The 26,467-nt window shown below is 43.2% G+C and overlaps 1 protein-coding gene across 2 annotated transcripts in view; it reads right to left on the reverse strand.

Annotated features, from left to right (window-relative positions):
• Nucleotides 1–26,467, reverse strand: part of FLT4 (fms related receptor tyrosine kinase 4) — a 299,445-nt gene that overhangs the window by 92,078 nt on the left and 180,900 nt on the right. For both annotated transcript variants that reach the window (XM_069199519.1, XM_069199518.1), the window contains exons 10-11: nt 8,759–8,921; nt 6,799–6,928 (exon numbers count right to left, since the gene is read on the reverse strand). In XM_069199519.1, coding sequence (XP_069055620.1) covers nt 6,799–6,928; nt 8,759–8,921 — 293 coding nt within the window. The remainder of the gene's footprint in view (nt 1–6,798; nt 6,929–8,758; nt 8,922–26,467) is intronic.

Consider the following 26,467-nt stretch of genomic DNA (forward strand, 5'->3'; position numbering starts at 1 on the left):
TTTACAGTGACAGTTTCGATCGGTATAGTGTGTGTCGGGCTTCGCGCTCGCACAAGCGTTTATCTGATTAAAAAACCTTCCGACAATCTTGGTCGGCAAAGTGTGTGTCGGGTTTAAGCTCCCGCACGCACGTTTTCTTTTCTCTGTTTATTTTCTGATTCTTTTCTAAAAGATTTTTTGCCGTTTATTGTCTTTTTTCACGTGCGCATGACTGTTTTTCTTTTATAAGCCTGCCAGGGAGGAGGCCTGAAGCGTTAGGGCCGTTCCTCTAATCGCCTTCTCTTGCGGGAATGCACGCATGCGCACAAACTCCTCTGTGCGAGCGCGTGATTCCCAGCAAGAGAAAGCGTCTTCTCCCATCGAAATTAGTTTTATTGCCTGCAGCACTTCAGCTACGCCTGGAGAGGCTGAAATAATACCAGAGAGCCTGGCTCTAAGAACCCCCCCCACTGACTTCTGTGCATTGGGACCTCAAAATATATATTAACTTAGCACAGAAATATGGCACATTTTAATGATGACCAATATGGGGAATATGATGCTGGTCAATATGAGCAGCACACGGGAGAGTGCCTTGTTGAAGCCCTTGACTTTCATGTGCAGAACTCTGTTAACAAGGCGTTGGTCAAACCCTTATGTCCTTTTGCGCAACCTATTTTTAACTTTGGATTCAGGCGCTTTGGCGCAGGCTCGGGGAAACCCACCCCTGTCGAGGTTGATATTACTGAGCCTGGGTGGTCATCTGATGACCTACTTGACCAGACCGTTAATTCAGTCTTAAACGATTATGAATATGGGGCTTTTCAGTTCCTCTCTACACCCTCTGGCCAAACTAGGCAGCATTCTGATTCGGATTCTTCCACTCCAGACAAATCCCCTGTTCAAGAGAAAATTCGGGGCAAAGGCAAACACAAAGCACATCATACCGATGACCCCGAGACACCAGTTATGGGAAAGAATTTACAATTTGATCTGGATTCCACCATTCATCCTCGTTCCACTGAATGGGTCCCATGTCAAGAAGTGGCAGAGTATGTGCAAGCTAGATGGCGAAAGGGTTTTGAGAAGGATGTCAGGAATACCCTACGCTCTGAGTGTCCCCACACGGCACTATCGGGCAAGGTTGCAGAGACACCTGAACTTGATCCACACATGGTGACTTTCCTAAAAAAGTACATGAAAGACCCCAAGAAGGGTATTGACAGGGCCCGGCGAGGGTCCCAAGACCAACTGTTAGATTTCTCTGGCCCTCTTACAAAAATCTTGGATTTGGTGGCCCACGCCAAAGAGTCACAGGAGGTCACTGACCTGAAAGTGCTACTGGAATGGGCCCAACGAGCTATGTGCCTATTAGCGAATGCCAACTGGGCCATTTCTACGGAGCGCAGGAAATCCCTCCTTTTGCGCATTGATCCTAAACTGACTGAATTGCTCCGGCTGATGCGGGCCCTTTGGCTAATGGACTCTTGTTTGGTGACCGGTTCGTCAAGGAGTTAGCCAAATATGTGGCTAGCTTCTCAGCACTAGATAAAGCCCAAACCTCCACCAAGAAGGTCTTCAATAGTGGCCTTTTTCGCAGGGCCGGGCGTTTTGGAGGTCGAACGTCAGGCCGGTTCAGTCCTCAGACTTCCAGACCCTACTACAGAGGCAGAGGTTCCTCAGGTTACCAGACCAACACCAACTTCTACCCCACGAGAGGTCGTGGTTACAGAGTACGTAACCCCAGAGGACCATATAGAGGACAATATGGCCACAATTCCTCCCAAACAGGTAATTCTTCTTCCTTCTGGGGAAGTAGTTCTGGGGGGCATAGTGGGTCTATTTGTACACAATTGGTCTCGCATCACTCCAGATGCTTGGGTATTGGAAACAGTTCAAGGTTTTCACCTAGAATTTTACTAAAAACCAGAACAAATTTCCATTCCTCCTCCTCTCCTTTTTTCCCAACAAGAGAGTTCTTTCATAGATATGGAGGTCGAAACCTTACTTCAGAAAGAAGCAATTGTTCTTTCTCTTCCTCATCCAAGAGGCTTCATCAGCACAATCTTTTTGGTCCAAAAGAAAGGAGGAGTCCTCGATTAGTTCTCAATCTCCGACACTTTAATTCTTGGATTGTCTATAGACATTTCAAGATGGAGGGTATTCATCTCCTTCGAGATCTATTGTTAGAAGGGGACTGGATGGTCTGGCTGGACCTCAAGGACGCTTATCTAACCATCCCCATTTTAACTCCTCATTGACGCTTCCTTCAGTTCTTTTGACAAACAAATTGTCACAAGTTTGCAGCCCTTCTCTTCGGGCTGTCTTCAGCTCCCTGGTGTTTCACCAAAGTAATGCACCAAGTGGTGCAATGGCTTCGAGAAAAAGGCGTTCAGCTTATCATTTATCTGGATGACATTTTAATCATGGCTCAAGAAAAGAGCCTAGTAATTCTCCATCTCTCCTGGACCATTCAATTGCTCCAATTCCTGGGGTTTAATATAAACACAGAGAAATCCCAATTGATTCCAGCCCAACAGATACACTTTTTGGGCTTCAAGTTAGATTCAATTTCAGCCCAATTGAAACTTACTTTGACAAAGAGGCTGGCCATCAAGAAGGAGATGAGGAGAGCATTATTTGCTCCTTCGATTTCCTTGAAGGTTCTTGCCCGATTGGTGGACCTCCTAGTGTCGTCTATTCAAGCTATTTTTCCGGGTCCTCTACATTATCAAGCACTGAAGAGAATGAAGATCTTACATCTTTGAAAGGGTCTTTCTTACTCGGAGCAAGTGAGACTGTCCCAGGAAGCCCGAACGAAAATCCAACGGTGGTTGACTCATATGGATGCCTGGAATGGCAGAGCAATCTTTGCATCGATTCCAGAGATAATCATAGCGTCAGATGCCATCAGATGGGGCTGGGGAGCCAGACAGATGTGGACAAATGGAGGGCGTTGGTCCCCAGAAGAGCTCCAAGGCACATGAATTGTCTAGAGCTTCTGGCGTGCTCTTTTGCAGTGAAGACGTTGTCCCCTGTCAAGACTCAATGTTATATTCTCCTGAAGATGGACAACATTTCCGCTGTTAGATATATAAACAAACTGGGGGTAACACGGTCCAGAATGATAGCGGAGATTGTGAGGGATTTCTGGCATTTTTGTCTAGCCCATCAGATTTCTGTCACAGCGGAATATATTCCGGGCTCAGTGAATGTAGTGGCAGATTGGAACTCCCGGTATCCTCGGTATGTCAGTGATTGGAGGTTGCACCCCAGAGTATTTTGCTTCCTCAATCAACTGTGGGGTCCTTTTTCAATAGATCTGTTTGCTTCTCAACTGAATGCACATCTGCCGAGGTTTTACAGTTGGAGACCAGATCCTCAAGCTCTCAACTCAGACGCATTTCTTCAGATATGGTCGGAGGAACTGACTTATGCCTTTCCTCCTTTCTCGATGATTCATCAAGTCCTTTCCCGGGTTCTTCGTCAGAAGGTAGATATGGTTCTGGTGACACCTTGTTGGAAAGCTCAATCTTGGTTCCCAGTGGTTCTAGATCTTTGTTGCGAATCCCCTGTGCAGATCCAGAGATCGGAGGATCTATTGTTGGATCCGATGGGCCTTCCACATCCTCTCATTCTGGAGGAACAATTATCCCTCATGGCTTGGATGATTTTGTGAGATCGCAACAAGTCTCACAAATTTCGGAAAACACTAAGGGGGTGATTCTAACCCTGACGGGCGGCGGAGGCCACCCGCCAGAGTTCCCCCCTCCAGAACACCGCTCCGCGGTCATAAGACCGCTGCGGTGATTCTGGCTTTTGCACTGGGCTGGCGGGCGGCCGCCAAAAGGCCGCCCGCCAGCCCAGTGCAAAAGAGCCTTCCCACGAGGACGCCGGCTCAGAATTGAGCCGGCGGAGTGGGAAGGTGCGACGGGTGCAGTGGCACCCGTCGCGTATTTCAGTGTCTGCAATGCAGACACTGAAATACAATGTGGGGCCCTCTTACGGTGGGCCCCTGCAGTGCCCATGCCATTGGCATGGGCACTGCAGGGGCCCCCAGGGGCCCCACGACAATCCATACCGCCATCCTGTTCCTGGCGGGAGAACCGCCAGGAACAGGATGGCGGTATGGGCTGTCAGAATCCCCCATGGCGGCGCAGCAAGCTGCGCCGCCATGGGGGATTCCCAGAGCAGCGGAAAACCGGCGGGAGACCGCCAGTTTTCCACTTCTGACCGCGGCAAAACCGCCGCGGTCAGAATGCCCTGCGGGGCACCGCCAGCCTGTTGGCGGTGCTCCCGCCGACCCTGGCCCCGGCGGTAAGGAACCGCCGGGGTCAGAATCAGGCCCTAAATTCTTTCACTCCCAAACGTTGGCACCTAGGACACACAAAAGATACGCTTTGGCCTGGAAGCGATGGTTGGATTGGTGCAGTCAAGGGAACGTGAATTGCATGGGGGCCCCTGTGCATTTGATAGCAGATTTTTTTTTATCTCATCTAGCCTCTCAAGGCCTGGCTTATAGGACTATTAATAATTTCAGATCAGCCATCTCAGCTAAACATCCCAGAATAGATGGTAAACCAATTGGAGAACATCCTCTGATTTGTAAACCTTTGCATGGCACCAGAGTAGTTCGGCCCCCTCAACCTAAGTATTCGGTTTTATGGGATCTTAATATTGTCTTGAAATTTTTGCCAGCTTGGCCAGCCAATGAAGGTTTAACCAGAAAACAATTGTCGGCGAAACTAGCTATGTTACCCTGTATTATTTCCTGCAGGAGGGTATCAGATGTTAAAGCACTGGATATTGCAGGTAGAGTATTTACCCCTTGGGGGTCGCTTTTAGAACCTCTAAACGTACCAAATCTCATTCTACTTGCCTTTCTTATCCTAGTTTTAGAGATAATGCTAAGCTCTGTGTAGTTAATTGTTTAAAAGTATATGAAGATGTCACTCGTGACTTTCGTAGGGATTCGAGTGGACAATTGTTGATTTTGCTTCAAAAACCTTTTGGGCCTGTTTTGACTGCAACACTGGCCAGGTGGATCAGATGGTTGCTTCAAGAAGCGGGCATTGACACTACAGTCTTTGGAGCCTATTCTGTTAGAGGGGCTATGGCTTCCAAATCTTTTAATGTGGGTTCTAGGTTGGAAGATCTTATGAAAGTTGCAGACTGGTCATCCGATTCCACATTTAAGATTTTCTATCATAAACCTATTGTGGATGTGGCTTCGGTAATCGTAGATCAGCTTTAAACAAGCATAATCAGAAGCCTCTGGTCCTGACATAGAATTCAAACTTTTCTAGCTTACGCGACAAGAATTTTCAATTCTATTAAGGACACGGAGGCGAGGATTATCCCACCCGTGTTTTTCATTGATTAAAGATTATTGTAAGATACTTTATTATTATTGTTGATTATCCCTCCCAGACTTGTTATGTATGATTATATTGTTCATCATGCAAGAGATTATTGCACTATATTTCTGTTTTCAAATGAGAAGACTTCCTGAAAGATCTACATGGACTGGGCCTTGAAGTTGAACGTTCCGCACTGGTTGTGTTGTTCCTAAAGTTGAGAAGTTATTGGTTGGATTTTATTCTTTATTGAGGTTCTTATAGAGCAAACAAAGAGGATGGACTTTGGTGGATATGTCATATTTAGGGAGGGGTAGACCCAGATTGGGGGTGATGTCTTGGCTGTGACCTCATGTGTAATGTAGTTTTAATTTTTCATTGGCTGCTATATTTTGTCAGTAAAGAAAGAGAAGCATAATCCTTGCCTCCGTGTCCTTAATAGAATTTAAAATTCTTGTTGCGTTAGCTAGAAAATTTTGGATTCTACCTTTACAAGTGGGTTTACCTCCCACAAAAACAAGAAACAGGGTGAAGGAAAATCTGCATTAGCAATTCTACTACCAAGGGCAGTTTTCTGGGCATTACTTGGGGGAGTCCAGCAATAAAATGTAATTAACAGTTACAGATTTGTGATTGTGGGATTATTCAGATTTGTAGCTTGTTTCTCACCCTGAAAACGCTTACACATTTACTCCTTACAATTGCATGAGTAACTGTGTTTTTATGGGGTGACCTGCTAGAATTGATGAGGTCTACGAGAGAAGCAGATTGAAAAAAAATACAAGTGCAATAACAGGATGAAGGAAAATCTGCATTAGCAATTCTACTACCAAGGACAGTTTTCTGGGCATTACTTGGGGGAGTCCAGCAATAAAATTTAATTAACAGTTACAGACTTGTGAGTGTGGGATTATTCAGATTTGTAGCTTGTTTCTCACCCTGAAAACACTTACACATTTACTCCTTACAATTGCATGAGTAACTGTGTTTTTATGGGGTGACCTGCTAGAATTGATGAGGTCCACGAGAGAAACAGATTGAAAAAAAATACAAGTGCAATAACAGTTTAGTGTCACATTTCCTTATGTGAAAATGTACACCTGTTACAAGATTTATTGCGTATAATGTTATGTACAAAGTTCTTGAGTACTTCTGGGAATATGCAAGAGTTATAAATTGCTATATGCTGTGGTATCTAGGATGTCTTCACCTAGACAACTAGGTGAATTCAGGAGTTCCGGAATACTGGGATAAGAAGAGAGGCAGTTGGCAGTTACTTTTGAAGAGATAAGAAGTGTTGTGCCTGTTCTCCAACAAACCACTTGTCTACCTTCAGCTAGGGTACTCTATTCACTACAGACGCACCCCACAAATTCTTTGTAGAGTCCTAAAAAGATAGATATTTACCCCAACCGTAGTTTTTCCATAAGGGCCAACAGACCTCCAGGGTGCACTGCCTCACCTTATTCCTCCCGTCCACAAACTCCGTCCATGTTTCAATGTTGACGCCATTGTCTAGGGTTACGTTCTTCCAATCTGTGCACTCTGGTTTCCGGTCTCGCTGGTGCCTCCTTGTGGCCCGCTTCCTGGTCCTGGAAGACATAAGGCCAACAAAGAGACCGTGAGGTAAGGAGGAACTGCAGAAATATGTGTCCAGAGGTGATTGGCCTAAAACTCGGTGGTCAGTGAACTTGCAGTAACAGGTAGCCTGGCTTGAGGAGCTCCTTCACTGATCAGGCACCACTAATGAGAGGCCACACCCTGTTCACTTAAGTGACACCCAAGCACAGAGCATACAGTTGTTCTTTCTATTATTACGGGTTATTTTTAATGGCGTGTTGATTCTCTTCATTGTTTGGTGAAATGTGAAGGCTAATCTTAAATTTACTTTCTCAATCTCTGTACACACATTTGTGCATGTAATAGCTATGACCCAATGTGAATCAAGGTAACAGTTTGGTTTAAAACTCCTTAGGGGGGGGAAGGGTATGCATTCTTGCCGGGTCCACAGCCTATGCTCAGGGTCTGAGATAAATGCCTTCCTAGATTGAGACTTTTCTAGATTGCTTGCTTAATGGGAACAACATGGGCATGGAGGAAAGGTTGCCTCCCTATCTCTGTCGCTTTGTGAGCCTAAAAGCACAAAATCCCTAGCTTTAGGCCTTTGTTGAGGTGTGAGGACCTTAGACAGCTCTATGGGCCAGCTAAGCTAAGCTTCCTGGAAGTCCAGCTCCTGGACCTGAACTTCACTTGACACAGGACTGCTTCCTCAATCTACGAGCTACTTCCTTTGCTCAGAAACTGCTCCAACAGCTCAACCTCAACATTGCCTAAATCAGAGACTTCCTGAGACGGCTGCAGGCTCGCTTGCCAGCACTTTGCAAATACGTAGAAGTGGAAGGCAAATTGGGTCACTTGGCAGTTCGATACGGCTTGTTTCTCTGTGTGCTCTTTCTTTGCTTTTACATAGCCCGTATGGTCTTGCGCTGGCCTTTTTTGGTGAATTTACTGTTTTACGTCTGCGACTGTTAAAACAACTCTTCCAATGAGTCTGGCCACTATTTTCCCTTTGCAGATTATCAACTCTTGCCCATGGCAAGGCTGTAGGATCTGTTCCACAGTTGCAAAGCTACTGACTGAGGTTTGGGACCCACAGACCAATGTAATCTAGTTAACCTCCTGCTGCAGCACCCACTGACCCAAGTCAAGCAAGGGAGATGGCGACCCAGAACCATGGTTGAGTAGAACGAAGCACCCGGTGCAGTGGGCCCGTCACGCTCTAATGCCGCTTCACTATTGATAACTATACCACTGGCAACTCCCTAGACTCTCTTTTGTTACCATCTCTGTCTTTACTTTTACACTTTTCTTGTCTCTCACTGGCTACGTGAGAACCAGCCCCTTTGTTGTTTTGAAATGTTTCTGTTATATGTGTGCTACTGAGGCTTCAAGTGGCCTATTCACAAACCTGTACATAATAGCTCGTGCCTCGATTAAGGAAAATGCCCTTGAATTAATAATAGTACATCAGTGTTGGGCTCTGTCAAATTGTTGTTCGTTCAAGATATGGTGGAAAGGTCCACCATGATTATTGAGAGAATATGAATAGCAGTTGAATCTGTAATTGCAGATACAAATCTGGAGAAAAAGGGGAGTGCAACACAGTACGTGTGTGCTGGGCACACACAACATGCACCCAGGATCTTTTGAATTGCCAGTAAATCTCAAACACGACCACAGAAACCCCTTTTGTGATAGTGGGGCATAATGGTCCCTTGAACAGAGCCTTGGGGTACACTATCATGAACTACAGCAAAGCACCTGTGGTGGTGAAGTCTCCTTGGCAAAAAAACTGAGCCCAGAATCAAATGTATCACTTTGAATAGTAAGAAGTAGAGACTACTTAGCAAAGGTATACTCACCGATTCTGGTTGGAGAACAGTTTGCAGGGCGTCCAAGGCCTCCACTGCCACTGGATGACATTGGGCGCCGGGACACCGTACACCGTGCAGAGAAGCGACTGTTGACTACCACGGGCATAATTGCCAGGGGATGCAGCCTCGTTCTCATGAATATGAGGGGGAACTGAAAACAGAAGGAGGGAGTGTTAGTGTTAGGGGTGGTGGAGTCGCACTGACGTTTCATAAAAATTTTGAGGGGTTGTTACAGGAACTCTCTCAGTGCCATCATGTCAGCAAAGGTGTAATGTTGGTATGCTCCAAGCTTCTGTTTCTTAAAGCACTTACATTCCCAGCATGGCACCTCTGCTCCAGTAACCTTACACAGAATAGTTTTGCAGCCCTTCCACATCTATGGGCTTCTAGGGTCCTGTGCAATCTGGGCTCGCAGCACTAATGGTGTCGTTGAGTGTCAAGATTGTGGCACTTAACCTGCATTCAAGAAAATAGTTCTTGCTTACAATAGGCAAGTGCCAACCATAGGATATTTTGTAAGTTAGGTACAGTTCAGTCCAGTGAAAGGAAATGTGAATTCAAGTTGGTTGGTAACTCTCACAAGCATCCAAGGAATGTACTTGTAACACTATGGGCCAGATTTAAGAAAAGTGGTGCTTCATATCATGAAGCACCACTTTTCTTGTGGCCCATTGCGCCCCCCCCTAACGCCACCATGCGTATGCCATTTTTAAGATACGGTGGACCATGGTGTAGGATAGGGACAATAGTGTCATCATTTTTGATGCTATTGTTGTACTTTGCCGGATTAGCCCCAAAAAGCTTGGCGCTAATCCTGCAAAGTACATAGAGACCCATTAAGAATAATGGCCTCTTTTTAATGCCTGCTCTGTGCAGGCTTTAATAATGATGCTAAAAATGGTGCTGTGGATTCTCTTAGATTCCACTGTGCCATTTTTATGGGCCCCCTAATGCAGGGGCGGCTCCTCCATTAGGGCAGAGGAGCATTGCACCCCCTGTCAGCAGCAGAAGCTGCAAACCTTTCACCACAAAGGGATAATAAACATTTGTGGTGAAAGGGGCAGGGCCATGGAGGTGATGGGCAGTGAGGGGAGTGCACAGAGCACTCCCCTCAGACCGCATGTGTGTTTGGCCGGCTTGTGAGAGGCTACCCTTGTGAATGGACTACCACTGACCTTGTTCCTGTTGCGGGCACTAGGCCCACCCACACAAATGGTGCAGCGTTTTTATCCACACAAAATGGGGCAATGGCAGGTGTAGGAATTTTGTAGATTCCGGAAGTTTCCATCACAGAAATATAAGTAAGTGATTTCTGTCAGTTTGAGGCTTGCAGGGCATTTTAGGTAAGAAAACCTCATGGGATTCACACAAGGCACACCACCCCGGAATGTCTGTGGTTGGTAGGATTCCATGAGTGGCAGCTGAGCATGGCCTCAAACTGCTCAGCTGCCACTATTACTGGTCTCTTCAAGTAGCTCTTTAAGGCCTTTTTTGTCAAAGTCTCCTGGCCCACCCATACCACTGAGGTACAATGTTTATTGAGAGACTTGGGGGGATGATGTGTGGCTCCCCGTAGTGGTGCAACGAAACATGATGGGGCCCCCTGCACAGTACATGGAGGCCCCTCTACCGGACTCACTCAGGAGCTCTGCAGCCAGAATACTGTGCTGTGAGGGCCCCTCAGAGCTCAGGGGCCCCTGCACAACAGGGACTGCAGGTGCCTTTGTTATGCCACTGGCTCCTGCAGATTTCAGAAGTTTTCTTCACAGAAATGTGAGGAAAATGTGTGTTTTAGTCAAAGTTTGAGGGTTTGCAGGGCACTGTAAGTATTAAAATGGTGTAGGATGAAAGCGCTGGACTCTGCTGGATGTCTAGTTTTCAGAACTGTCTGGGTCTGGTAGGTTTTTCCAGGATGCAGCCTACCCAAGCCCAAAAAGTGCAGTTGTTTGCTATTGCAAGTGGGATGATATAGCAGTTAGCCACACTCTCCTGGCCCGTAGGTAAAAACTACGCTTAAAATATCAAGGCCCATATTTATGGAAAATTACGCACAACTGCGCTAGCGCAGTTGTGTGTCATTTCTTTTAATGCAAGCTAACACCATTCCCTTACGCTACCCGTGCACTGGGTCAAAAATGACGGTAGGCTGATGAGCCGCAAAATATAATTTTTTGACACACAAGCAGCCAAAAAATGACTCCTCTCTAAGTATAGACAGGAGTCATTACCACAACCCCAATGCCTACCACAGGGGACCAGTGTCCCAGGACAACCCCAACATGCCCCGTGCAAGCCAGGGGGAACCCATGTAAGGGGCCCACAGTGGCACACAACACACATACACTTAACTCCCCCCCACTCCTTCAGTAGTGTCCCTGTGGTGTGGGTGGTGGTGATGCTGGGGATTGGGATGGGCATCTATGTGCCCATTTCATGGTGTTTCCCCATGGAAATGGGCTTACCAGCATTTTAACGCCTGGTCTGACCAGGTGTTAAATAATGACGCTAATCGGGCTTAGCACCATTTTTTAGGTCCACCTCCTCGGTGCGCTTTGTTTCAGTGTTGGGAGGTAAATATGGCGCTGGGGAGCTAGCGTCATTTTTAGGAAGGGATTGTCTACTTTGCATCTCATTGCTGCAATGAGGTGCAAGGTGGGTTGGCGCTTCCTAAAACTGGCGCTAACTCCAATATTCTGATGCTAGACAGGTCTAGCTTCAAAATATAAATATGGAGTTAAGTTAGTGCCGCTTTAGCGCACAATAAATTACTCTAAGGCGACGCTAACTTTCCATGAATATGGGCCCAAATTTCTTCTTGCTTGCCAATGGGATGGGATGCTTTAGACTGCAGAGGAGCAGAAAGACTATTGAAGTTTTAATGGTGAGGGTGGGGCTTGATGTTTTGATGGGCATTATTGTATTAAAAAATATATATTCCTGTCAACAATGAGCTTTCAGCCCCCAGTGAAAATTGGGGGTACACCTCCAGTCTGCCCTGGGTAGCGATGAAAGATTGGTTTGTCCCTTTTGGGGTGGGGTGCGTTCAATGCCGCAGTGCAAGATCCTGCACCATTTTTGTTTGCCCCAAAAGCAAAATCCCTGGTGTTTGATGGATTTTCTACCCCCTGGGGCAGTTTTGGGGCAACCTCCCTAATTGGGACAAGCCTTCTATCTGTCCCCAGGAGGGAAGAAAGATAATTTAGACCGTACTGGGGCAGGGGTACGGCTTGATGCCAGATTAAGCCGTCCCATCTTGTGTTTATTTTGGTGCCATTTAAAAAATCCCTGGTGTCTAGAGGATTCTCTGTCCCACCTGGGGGAAAGATTGGGGGTAATTACTCCATTGCACCCTCCCCAGGGGGCAGAAAGATTGTTTACTCATTTACCTGAGGTGGGGCCATGGCCATGTTCATGCTGGGCAGGCTCAGCATCTATAATTAAAAAAATATAAATATTTCCTGGCACCTGGTGGGCTTTAGTCCCCTCGGAGGGGTTATTTTCCCTATCTGACCCCCAGGAGGGAAGTCCCACCTCTACGTTTAAAATACAAATCTTTCCCTGGCATCTAGTGGGCTTTCAAAGGGAGTTTGGGAATAATGACCACATCTTTCCCACTAGGGGGCAGAAGGACTGTTTTAGTTGGTGTGGGGGCATAGCTATACACATGGCGGGCAGCCCCCACCCCCATATTTAAAAAAAAAACTTTCCCTGGTATCTAGCGGGCTTTCAGAAATAGAGCACGTATAATTACCCCATCTGCCCCCCTGGATAGGGGGCAGAGAGACTGTTGCCCCATTTACTTGGGTGGGGCATAGTCATGCCCAGGGTGGGCTGCCCCCACCCCTATATGTAAAAAAACACATTCCTTCATGTTTAGTGAGGTATTTGCCCCCTGGGGATAGACTGGGGGTAATTACCCTTGTCTACCCCCCAAGGAGGCCAGAAAGATTGTTGCCTCATTTAGTTGGGGTGGGGGAATAGGCATACACATAGTGGGCAGCCTCCACCCCATATTTAAAAAAACAACTTTCCCTGGCATCTGTTGCCATATGCATTAGGGGTGGGGGCATGGCCATGTCCTGGTGGGCAGCCTCCACCCCTATATTTATTTAAAAAAAGGAACCCCAGGTGTTTAGTTTGTTTTCTGCTCCCATCCCCTGCAGGAGGGACAGAGGGACTGACAGATTTGAAGGGGTGCTGGGGGAGCACAGGACAGTGCCCAAGAGACTGCTCCCCTTTCCCCGGTGGCTGGTGGGTGGATCCCTGTTTGGGGGTTGCTCTCCTGTGGCAAATTTGAAGAAGTTATATTTACCTTAGTGCATGAATTATAGTTGCTTGAAATAACTCCAACTATAACAGCTGAATTTCTATGGTTTCCTGCATGTAAATACAGAACCTAAATATAACACCCCTGTAACCCTTTTTTCAGTGAATTTCCATGTTTTTTGTTAAAGCAGTGGGGGCTTTCCTGCAGGGCCTGGCCTGCGGTCAGGCCCTTCCACCTACCCCGCATATATCCAGCAGTGGCCAGGCCCTGGGGCCAAACCCACCCCTCCATGAGCATCTAACGCCAGCATTGTTCCTGCACGTAGGGAGCGTGCAGGAGCAATCCTTTCATCTTTCACAGATGAAAAGTCTGCTCCCAGAGAGCAGGATAATTTTTCCTGCTCCCGCCCTCTGGGAGCAGACTTGCAGTTTGCTCTCGCTTGATGGGAGCTGTCAAAGCTCAGTGGAAACCAAAAGCAAACTGCTGTCTCCTGAGGGTGGGTACTTCAGGAGATAGTTACCCTGCCCTGTAGGGCGGCAGACCCCAGAGCCATTAATTGCTCCAGAAGGGGGGGATGTGTGGCCCTCCTCCCACTTTATTTACATATGTTGCCCCGGGAAGGTGGTGGTCCCTGGGCCACTACAGGAAGAAGGAGGAGGGTTGGCCCTGTGGCCAACCTCCGCTGCGCACAGCCAAAGGTCATGTGTAGCGCAGAGTTGGGTGGTTATATGGGTTGGCCACAGGCAAGTAACTGTGGGCCAGATGTAGCAAGCAGTTTTGCCCATTCTGTGACTATGGGAAAATGTGTTCGTACATATGGCCCTATAAGTCTTGCCCACAAGTAACTATAACTCGCACCCTTGCCATGCACTGCTAATTACCCCACATAATACATCACTCATGACATCTTTGATAACATCATTGATAATATCAATGTAACATTTGCAGTAAAATTATTTAGTCAAAAATTGTGCATGGTGGTGGGGCTTGTTATAGTTACCTTAGAGCAAGAGTCATAGTTACTTGAGATAACTCTAACTATAACAAATGAATTTCTGTGGTTTGGTATGTTTAAAATCTGAGCCTAACTATAATGTCTCTGTAACTTTTGGTTTTCTAAGTGAATTTCTGTTTTTTTTAAATTCTATTTCCTAACTATAACGTCCTTGTAACCTTTGTTTTTTCAGTGACTAGATGTGTGTATACATATATATACACACATAATGAAAATGTCACTTAAAACATACCATTTTAAAAATAACAAAATCATGAAAATTCACTGAAAAAATCCATTTGGTATAATAACTAGGTAATAACTATATGTACATAGTATACATGAATATAATTGATCTGAAGTAAGAAGAAAACAATTTGTACATGAATTAGTAACCCAGACACACATTCTCTCTTTCTTTTTCTAGAGTCAGAGTTTGTGCAGCTAACAGCATTCCAAGAGGTAGAGATACAATGTTACAGATGATCATGCGAACCACCCACGTTAGACCTTACATTGTCTCAACTCCCAATATGCCATTAAATCTTTCTAACATTTATTTTAACCACACAACCTCAAATGAATACCTATTAAAGGTCCCTTTATCATATGTCAAGCGTATGGGATCGGGGTCGCCATGACGTTTACCCTCCATCAGCATCTCTATCTCTATCACTGCTGACTGAAGGATGCCATCAATCAGCTGCGCTTCTTTAAGGGATGCTAGATTCCTGTCCCAGCTAGGTGCTTTCGAAATATCTGTTGGCTTTGTCCTCCCTTAATTTTCTTATTGAACGTGCCCATAAAACACAGATTATCCTGCTTTTCAGATTCTGGCGGGGTCTCCAAAGCCATTTTGTTGCACACACTTTGGTGGGTCTCTAACTTTTCCAACTTTTTTTTGAGCTATGCCCATGGAATGCATTTACAAAGCAGTGTTGAAACTCGGTAAACTCCCTCTGTATGGTTGTAAGCTTCATTGATCACCTTTTCTGCCACATGGCCATGTCACCCTGACCACTGCACTCACAAATTTTTCAGAGGCTTCTAGTCCTATTGAAATGGCCTTAATCTTATTTTTCACTTCCAGACCAATGATTGCATGATGATCACTTAAATATGTAGCAGGTGCATAGAAGAGAGCAGCTCTGCTTCCTCACTTAGGGTGAATTTACACAGCTTTCTTAATCTCCTGGCCTGGAATTGGTGTGTTTTCCTTTATCCTGTCTCCATTTAGTCAACAACACTGTCAGAAAATAAGTGCCCCTGCTTTAAAAACGTTTCTGTGTCCCTCTGCACCAGTGCCAATGTGGCATCTCCCTCTTGAATGAATGCTGACTCCTAGAGCGTGCCTCGTGTAGCAAGACTGAAAGTACCAAAACCGTGCGCTGATCCATTCCTGTATGCCAACCTGGTCCTTCTACGTACCTGCACAAATCTGCTCCTCGTCGACAGAGATGTTAGATAGCTGCCACCAGCCTCTTGTTCGGCTGCAGCTAGCCTCCTGACCTGCCTTTGCTCTCTTTGTACTACTCTTCTGGCCAGCTCACCTTTTCCAAACTCCACTCATGGTCATGGAACACAAAGTAATGCAAACCACACTGTGGCAGCTGCCATATTGGTAGGCCATCTTGTGGCACTAAGATAGATAGAGCATGACTCGTCTAATATTATTTCCAGAAGAGGACTCAGGGCTGTTGCTCTGTACCCAACCTTCTTAAAGCAGAAAACCAGAAGTAGGTTTCTTTGGTATAGTCTGGCTCAAATGGTTCGAGGGTGGTAACTTAAAAAAAGAGGTTCAAGTATATCTATGAATTAAGAAAAAAAATTGCAAAACTAGGACAACAAAGTATGTGTTTATGAGACACAAAGACATCGAGTCACGTGGATAGCAACATTGTCTACAGGTTAAACTGTTGTGTTTGGAGCAACAATGCCTAGTTCTCAACTCAGTTTCTACACTTGGGTTCACTACATTTTGTGATTTTGAGCAAATTGCTTCACCTTCAGCTCTAATATCTGTCAAAAATTAAGAGCACCTACTGACAGGCAGAACGTATGTGTGGCGTATCATATAACTGAAGGGATGTAGACAGAAAGAACCAGGCCATGGGACCACAGTGGCTCCATTTGAATTGGTTCTACAGGCCTTCCCGCTGTGTGTGTGTTTGTGTGGAGGGGGGTGTATGGTCCCACACCCTGCTGGTTCAGTGTGAATATGTGAAAGTAATAAGGTGTTCTTATCTTAGCTTCCAGTTTTATGTGCTATGCCTGTTTGGGTGTTGCTGCATCCACCATCAGAAAGGCTATTTACGAATTTGGCAATCCAGAAATGAAATTATTCGGTGATCGTATACACAGGCTACGTCCTTCACAGGTTGGTACACAATTTATTGCTTCCTTGTCCACCCATCCCTTTATGTCTGAAGGAAGGAAGTTTGATGAAAAATATAATGTGTGTGTGGGCCTGCCTTACCTTTGTCATTGCTATTGGCGGGGACATGCTAGTTAAATATATATGTTTGGCTGCAATATGTTTCGGTAATCCTTCATGTGTTTTGGGTGCTGTCTTTGTTCTTGTAGCCACCATGGAATGTAAATATTGAATCTTTTTTTCGGAACTACTTGCTGGGAGCATAGAACACACTCTCTACAGTTTTCTTCCTCACTTTTATTATGTAATGTTGCTTAATTTACATAAACCTCTTTTTTTTTAATTGACTACTTCAATGGCATAGCTCAAGGTGCTTCGGAAAACTAATTTCCTTTATTAAAAGTCTTTTACTGTACATCAAAAAACAATGAAAAAAAACTCTCTTTCTGATAAAGTCCACAAGTTAAGAAGTTCCAACTCATAAGCTCACTTCCTCTCCAGTTCCATGTGAGTGCTCACGTGAAAAGGTGACTACTTGCAAAGCGTTTTCTCTGGTTAAAAAAAGGTTTCCATTTGTCATCTGATGGGTCCGTCATGTGCTTTCTAAATTTCAGTCTTTTTACTTTGTGGTCTTCTTAATGTTACAAGTCATTACTTAATATATCATATTATCCACTTTTGAAAAAAATGATTCGAGTTTAATATGAAATCAAACGAATATAATTTTCAGGCTCAGTAAGACAATTTGGGTGAAGTGTATCTAAAAATTCAATCCACAGTGTGTCTCTTTCATTGCTTTTTGTGAGATTTCGCCTTCCAATGACAGTGACTGGATTGTTTCACATACTTGTACGCACAATTGTGCTATTGCATGTTTTATATCTGATTGGTGGGCAGTGATACTCATTCTTACAATTCTTGGTGTTTGGCTGACACAGCCTTACCACAAGAACATTTTAATACGTATATAACGTGTTGTTTCACATGGTGCAAATTATGTGAGAATGTTTTTTTACATGAATTTGGAGGGATCAACTACAATCCTTTAATTGTGTTATTAGATTTGTTACAATTAAGACATAGGAATATTTCTGTTGTTGGTGTTTTGGGTGCTAATGTTGTCAATGTAGTACCTCAGATTCATCATCAAACTCAATTAAATGATAATCATAACACAGCCCACAAAAACACACCATGCGAGTTCGCACTTTGGATCCTTAGGAAAAACAGTATTTTCTGGTTGAGAAAGACTGAGAAGTTCATTGGAGCTGAAACATTCTGGGTTTTTGCAAAAGTTAGATTCACACAAGAGGAGAACATACGAATGAAATGTTAACAGTAGGCACTTTATTTTTTAGTCTAGATAATTCCCCAGTAGACAGCCTGTTGTATTAGAATAACACTATTGTGACATGCTCTGCTTACATGAATATAGAGTTTCTACAAAGGAATTATTATACAAGCAAAGGTAACATTATCCATATGGCAGAGTGAGAACTTTTCATATTAAATAGTAATGATAACTATCAACACATGCAATGAACGACGTGTTCAAACAGGGCTTGATTAAATGCACAAATGACCTAGTTGAAAAGATGGAAATTTACTCTGATAGGGTGAATCGTACGTTTGGAGTAGATTTTTGACTTTTTAACAATTCTCAAACATTTTTAGGAGCTTTTCAGGAAATCGAGGGCATTTATACATGTCCTGGGGCATTACAAATTGTAAACTTCATGCATGTGGCATTTTCAACAGGTGGCAAATTTGTCGAGCATAAATAAGCAACTAATGTTTATTAGCACATTTAACATTTCTATTTTTCTCACTGCGAACTACTTCCCTATGCACAAACACCTTGTCCAGGGCATGCATGGTTGTTTCTCTTCCCTTCCTTTCCTTCCTGAAACAGTACTTATTCATGAAGGAGCAAATTTAAAGGTGATTCTTGGATGAGAAAATATCTGCAAGATGTATGTGAATACTACACACTTACATGGGTGCCGCACCCAGAAATAAGCAAAACCCCCAAATAACCATAAACTTGAAAACTGCATGAACGCAGCCATACTGGTGGAATTTCCGCCTCTGTAAGCATACTTTCTGAAAGGAACGTTCCACAAAGGCTTATACTGTTAATTACTAGGATGTGGAATATACATTTGTGTATGTGAATTAACCCCACAACTACAAAGAGGAAGTATCTGGGAGGATAGTATTTGTAGATACGCTCCCATCAATGCAGCATGACACCAGGGATGTTTGACCTTTATGTCCTCCGATAAAATATCATCAAAATAATCAGAGAAGCATCAGTTGCGGTAGATACGCTCCCAAGAATACAGCGTGACTCCAGGGATTTTGGACTTTATGTACTCCAATAAAGTGTCTTCAACATAATCATAGTAGCATCAGTTAGGTTAAGATGTATTGGGACTGAAGCTGAAGAGGATCTTTCGACACAGGGATGTGTGAAGGTAGCAAGACTGGGGGCATGAGACCAGTTTGCCGAAGTAAAGTAATATAATGAGTGCAGCAGAATGAAGCTTCCCAATACAGTTGATAGTGACAATCCAGCTTGACATCACCAGGAAAGCTTTACAGAAGAAGACTCATGGGAATGTCTCACCTTCTACAATGGTGAGTGTAGGATTTGCAGCATTAGGCAAGTCTAAGAGGGAGGACACAGTGATTTCTAATACATCAGAGGATCTAGTCGTAAAGTCACTCGAAACAGTATCCAGAGTTGGAGCTGACAGAGCCTTCTTCCATGGCAACTTGTTGCCCCTAGGTGTATAACTATGGATCCGGTTCCATGAACTAGACACGAAGTTTGCATAGCCAGGGGCAGGTGATGGAGGAGAAGCTTCCAATGACCCTAACAGCCATCTTAGGGCACGGGGAAGGGTTCCAGTTCCAGCAGCAGGTGGCATAGTGAATTCCCTGGGAAAACTGTTTGACGGTTCCCTGGTGGCCTGTTGGCTGGGGACATTCGAGAAGCTGGGACCAATTGTGCCGAAGGAAGGCCATTTTTTCCTCAGTCCTCGGGTCTTCAGTGCGATCTCGAGTTCTGCGTCCACGCCTGAGCCGGGTTCCTGAGCAGATTGCCAGTGTGGCAGGTCAGTGACGACGTCGTCAACTCCTACCGCTACCCCGGAAGACAAGGTGGAGGCTGAAACAGAGGCGGAGATAGTGTGCTTAGAAATTATCTCCTTGAATGAGAATATTTTATCAGGACACACTCGGAGACGGGCTGTAGTGTGATGGAACGTTGTTTTTTCCCCAAAGACCACTGCTTCTAACAGACTTGATGGACTGTGATAGCCATTGGTTTTTGTAAAGATTGCTTATCATGTGACTTACTTTGTCCCCACCCTGCCATTTGGAAGCAAAAATTAATTGATAAATTCCTAGACATTTCAGCCAGCTAGTCTTCTGCTGCAAGGAGAATGTTTTAACATGTTTGGACCCAGAAGCCATGCCTCACACCCTCAGCAGCGATAAATGTAAACCCATGTTTATTAAGTCTTTTTAAACCTGGTTTAGGAGCTGTCAGCATGAACTATGAAGCATGGATTTATTGTTCTAAATTCAATGCTTTTGGCGATTGGCAACCCATATATTTTGCTGTAACTGGACTATATTCCCATTAGTGATGCGGTCATTTTTATGACTTATGACTGTGAAAATACAAATTTTAAAAAACAAAAGCTTACACAAACACAACTAGGCTAGGGAGTGAAATACAACTGAGATAAATTCAGCTAGTTATAAAAACTATACCAAGTAGGCACAAGGAAAGATAGAACCCCAGGGCTGTTCCAGTGTACTGACCTTAAGCTTGAAAGTGTGATGTTATTTTCACATATAATACCTTTGCCTTTTGTTTTGTATTCCTTGTCTTCCCAAATGTCACTACTTAGAACTTGATTAATTGTGCCCTGGAGGGGCTTTGCGATATTTATTGCACCGGCTAATATCTGAGTTTCACTTATTTAGAATTTACCTCTAATCTACGTATACTTGCTGATCTAAACATTTGGTTTGACAAACAAAACATGCTTCGGCCAAATACCATTATCGCTAGTCTGAGCTTTCACAGCTTGCAAGAGATCTTCTTTGGACCAACCCACATAGCAGGTCATATATTAGCTGCGTTCTTCTCCAATTTGGAACTAATCATCTATGAAAGAAATACTTCTTATTGACCAATCATTTCAGTATCTCATTCTCAGTTGAAGTTGAAACATACAGACTTTGGAACAAATTAAGCATGGAAAGGTTGGAATCTCAGCTAACTACAAACAGTCAATTGGAGATTACAAACTTAGTGCAGAACCTTTGTGAATGGATGACCCCAGCCTTTGACTGACTAATCCCAAGGAAAATTTAAAATCAAGGCAAAAAAGAAAGTATCTTGGAAAAATGAATAGTTAAAAAAGATTTTTTTTTAAATCAAAACGTCAAATGACCTAGTACAAATCAAAGAACAGAGCCATTTACACAAACAGAGTTTGCACAGTCAAACCATGATGTAGAAAGCATACATAAAAAAGCAAAACACCCTTTACAGTTGCAAGATCTTTAATGCCAATTCCCCAACCAAGGCACTACAGAAAATCCTATCAGAATTTTTAAATCTAGAAAGTAATCAAATCTCTACTCCAATCTCGCAAGACTTCTGAAGCAAGTTAGTGACACACTACATAACTTCAACTGGCACTTTAGGCACCTATCTTTCAGTAAAGAAAAATCTGCAGCTATACCAGTCAGAAACAATATAAACAATTTCTCAACCACAGGACCTCTTCCAGAGGAACTATAAAAGACATACACATGACCATTACTTAAGAAGTACAACCTGAACCCACAGGACCTTACCAATTACAGACCGACCTCCAATGGACCTTTCCTGACAAACTCATGGAAACAGCAACTTTCATGTAGATACTGCAGTTCATAGAAGAAAGCCATCTACTCTCAGACTACCAAACAGGACTCCACCCAGGAAGAAATATTGAATCAGCCCTAATCACAATTTGGATGACCTAAAAAATACTGTTTTCAAATATGGTTTAGCTATATTACTAGTCCTGGATCTTTCTAGTGCTTTCGACACACTACATCATAATACCTTAATACTCGTCCCTAAGAAAGTAAGTGTGTGTAAATAACATAATTCTTGCTTGGATTTCTTTGTACCTGCTCAACAAGTTTTACGTGATTTATTCACCCTACAAGGATCCATGATCTCACCACTCCTCTTCAACATCAACATGAAACCTCTACCAGATCTAATTAACAGTTTTAGACTTACCATATACATAGATGATTCTGAAACTGAAAAACCCTAAGGATTGTGGAAAATCAAAAGTCAACAACTGCCTCATAGCCAGTGATCAATGGGTGGCATGGTACCACTTAAAAACTGAAAACCTAACCTGCAGCAAATGCAAATCTCATAATCCACTATCTTTCTGACCAAATAAAGGGAAAACTACACCAACAATAGCCAAAGAGATTTGCAATTTTGGAATTGCAATTGAATTAACACTTTCCTTGAATGTCCAAGTGGAAAAACTGTATAGAGCGACCTACCACTACTCATGAAAACACACAGACACATTTTCCACATTTCAGATTCCCTCACAAACGCACAAAGAAGCTACATTAATAATACTCTGAAAACTGTATTTTGGTAAATCACTATATAATAGCACTCCTCCCTCAAACTTGAAAAGACTAGAGAGAACTTGGAATTCAGCAGCAAGATTGCTTCTACTTGCTGTTATATGAATGTCCGACTCTCCTATCCTAAAGGCTCTCCAATACCTGCCAACTAGAAGACGATCTTCCTTCAAACTATTATGCAATACCCTCAGAACAACAAATAGTAAAAGACAGAAAGTCCTGCAATACAAAAAAACAAATATTTCAACATAGGAACGTAGATTCCAAGAAGGCACCACATCTAATTCCAGTCAACAGAAAGAAAATCATTGGCAGCACTACTTTCTCCATTGCAATTTAGAACCTGGAAAGATTAGAGCAACTGAGTACAACCTGCAATTCAGGAGAATGATTAAGACTTGGTTATTCTCACTGTGACTCAACAGAGACAATTAACACGTTACCTCTTTCTGAAACACTAATACAAGCCTCATGACTAGTACTGACATTTATATCTATCCACAGATACCTCCTTGAGACAGGGAGAACCACAGCAAGACCATCAATGGACATCATATTGCCCAAATCTTTGTTTTTGTTTTAAACATGTTCGCAAAGGGCAACTCTATCCACCATTCAAGATGATTCTCTTCCCTTTATTGTATTGTGTGTGAAACCCAGAATCAAAAACATCTCTCGTTCGCAAAGGTGCCAGACAGGAAATTGGAAAATATATACCCAATCTTATACCTGGTCTATCACTATCTAGGAAGGATGTCAGGGCTCAAAACCATGAACTGTCAAACTGAGTAAAAAATATATTTACTTTGAGTTAATCCTCATCAGGATGAAATACATCTGACTTTTTTCTAACACCTGTCTTCCTCCTATATCTACTTCATGTTTGCCAACACCGATCACATTGCCTTTCTATCTCCAGATGCTGATTCCCATATAGAGCACAACATTAAATTACCTTGCGTTTATTCTCTGCTCACCTTATCGATTAATTTACATGTTTGCAGAAAACTTCTATAATGTGATCTTTTGTCCTCATCCTCTATTGTAATCAACCAATCATCAACTTCACATCTCACACATAAGCAATCCAAATCAAAGTAATCTCTCCAACAAGACCCTAGATTAATGAATGTTTGTGGCTCATCTTAAAAGCACACAACTACAACAGTTCATCTTAAGCTATGTGATAGCACTAACAAATATAAGAATAAACTATTGAAACTTGGTTCCCGAAGTAGCACGCTACCTGCTGATATTGTGCTTGAATGGCTTGCCAGGGGTAGTACCCAATATATAAAGGCAAATACGGTGCAATACAAAACCCCATCCAGTGGAAAACTGATAGAAGGGACAACGGCGGCTGGACAAATCTTTTTGAGTTCCCTGCAATTATAGATCCAGCTAACTACATGAATGGACTTGAGAGAAGATGGAAGTAAGTGCACTGCCACAGAAGGATCAACAGTTTGAATCCTTAGATTCTGATGCCAGGGGTGTAGCATTGGTGCCAAGGAAGTAAACCTGACAGGAAAGTTGGTATACGAGAGCCAAGGTGCCTCTTTGGAAGAGCCACTGCACTCCAAACATACAAAATGTGGCAAAGGTGGGCCCATGCAAGCAGTGTCAGGCAAGGACATTCCTTCAAACTATAATGTGTTGTAACTAAAAAAAATAAACTAATTAAAAGTCTGTTTTGGGATGAGTGAAAGATTCAGGAGGTGGGGGTGTTTACTAGAGGTATCACTTGTCTTGTAATGTTAAATCCTATACCTCTGTTTGGCCCTGCTGATCTTCCATTGCCACTACATTTGAAGGCTTGTGTAAAACATGGCTGCCTTAGCTGTTTGCACAAATTGCATGGAAAGGTTTGCATGCCCTACCGCCATGCAGTTACCAGAGGGAAGTGGGAGCTGCTAGAGGTAGATGGAGGACTTCATGAACAACTCAATAGAGACCGAGGACCAGACAGGGGCCAGGTTGTCAATGCGTGCCTGGTCTCCAGTTTTACTAAATCAATATCTGTGTGTTACCTAATGCTGAAGCCCACTCTCTTCCAAATGAACATGACTACATCATAGGCCATTACATTTCTTCCTGAAACTCATTGCTGAGCCGGTCTTGGGCCAAACAGGTCACCTTCAGCAGTTAATTTATAAACATATACGTGTCACTGTAGGAAGGACCTCTGAAAAGGTGCCACACATCCAGCAGGGAAGGAGCAGCATTGGCAGCGTACATTGTGCATCCTGTGTAAGCTTGAGTGATGGAAAATGGAAAGACATAACTATTCCCTTCTGATTTTCCCAGCTATTTAACTGACAGCAGGTAAGGAATCCTTTTTATAGGATGAGAGTGGTGCCAACTACTGCATATGACCCATTGGACATGCATTGACATTGAAATAGGCCAATATTACGGAGACCAGTGACAATACCACAGGAATGAATACCAATGAAAAAACGGTGTTGAAATATCTGGAGGCCTTAGAAAGAAAGCAAACACATCCTTACCAATATCTGTATAAAGCTGAACAAGCTGAGGGAGGATCCCTTTCTAGAGCCTGGAGTTATAATTAAACCTGTGAATAAAGGGGAAGCAACTATACAACTTTAATATAAGGGGACATAGATGAGGCATGAAGTCTGTAGACTAGAAAGCAGAAAGAAGATTTGTCAGAGACACAAAAACGTAGGGTAACCCAATTTCACATTGTGATAAAGATACAGATAGAAAAATATCCCCCACAACGTAGCCTTACAGTCAGGGATAGCTTCTAAGCAAAGTGTGTAGACTTTTTTGTACAAGCTAAGTCACACTTATGTCTACACACATTAAAGAAACAATAGACTTGCTTCAAATATTACAAGGAGTGTTGTTTGAGCCTACTATACAGATTATGTTGGGATTTGATATTGAATCCCTTTGCACTAGCATCCCACAATGTGAAATCATTAGGGTGATAGACTATTTATTGTATAAAACTGAGTGATCAGAGGCAAAAACGTTCAGTCTCATTGTAGACTACCTTAAAATAAAAGCAAAATTATAACACATTTGAGGGCAGGTATATCTTCAACATGGGGAACTTCACTGTATTGCTCCTGTGTCCCCACCCTGGCTAAATTATACGTGCACTTTATTGGGCACTTATACTAATGATTGAACAGAATCTAACAGAATCAACATTTTGACAGTATGTTCATCATTTGTTCTGGTTCAGAGGCAGACCAAAAGGATTTCCATCAGTCGATTAATGAACAAGATCCAAATCTAACATTCATGAAGACACACAGCCATAAGGAATTACAGATCCTTGATCTCCTAATGTCAGCAGGAGAGGTTAAACAAAAAAACAATGCTACCACTAAAAAGCATACCTAACAAACTCTTGAGGTTGAGAGTTTTCATCAATGAACCCTGAGAAAGAATTTGCCAAAAAGGCAATTCCACCAAATGTGGCTGATTTGGTCTGATACTCAGGATTTCTTAAACAATCCTCTAATTTCACAAACAAGCTACAGGAGAAAGGATACCAAAGAGCAGACAATATGTGTGTTCCTGTGTCCTTGTTTTACCTACTTGATGTTCCCCTGCATTGTGTATGTTACACAAGTGTGTTCACAGTTACTTTGGGTCTGGGAGGGGGAGTTTCAGACCTTTTTAAACTTTTCATTGAGCCTTTAATTTAAAGTTATGAAAAAGGTGTAAATAAATAGAATCCCTATGTTTAGCTGACAATTTAGATAATATTCCTTCACAATTGTTATGATTCATTACTAAAAATGTGAATGTGTTTTTCAAATGAGAAAGCATTGACACTGTGTCTAATTGTTTTCTTGTATTTTAGTGTTAACTTTATTTGTACCACACCTTGTCTGTGGTATCAAAAAGAGTATAAGATCTATTTTCAAATTTCACTTTCCCTCTTATTGCAGGATTAAACTAACACTTGTTCAGTCCTCCTTTAAACTAAACTTTGATACAATACCTTTCAGCCACCATGAGAAATATCTTGTTTGATGGATAATCATGTTTGTCCAGTTTCTGCTGCCTATTGGCTGTACAAATTAGCCTCCCCTAAAGCTTCTACTAAATATGTTTTGATAAGCAGAACTTTCAACCTGTTTTACTAAGGGCCTCTCTAAAGCCAGCAGGTGCCCATCCCATCACAGAAAAAAATATACCTGCAAGAAGTTTCACAGCTTTCATCATTTCTTTGTTTGTGGGGGTGGTTCGCAATTCAATATCCTACTGGTAAAATGTAAGGATGGGCAGGTTGAGGAAGGGTGCAGAGTGGTCCAGGTCATCTTTTACAAACATTGGCTAACCTTGTCCTATCTTGGCTAATTCTGTTATGGAGGACCTCACATG

This window comes from Pleurodeles waltl, chromosome 7 (assembly GCF_031143425.1).
Source record: "Pleurodeles waltl isolate 20211129_DDA chromosome 7, aPleWal1.hap1.20221129, whole genome shotgun sequence".
NCBI classification, from domain to species: Eukaryota; Metazoa; Chordata; class Amphibia; order Caudata; family Salamandridae; genus Pleurodeles; species Pleurodeles waltl.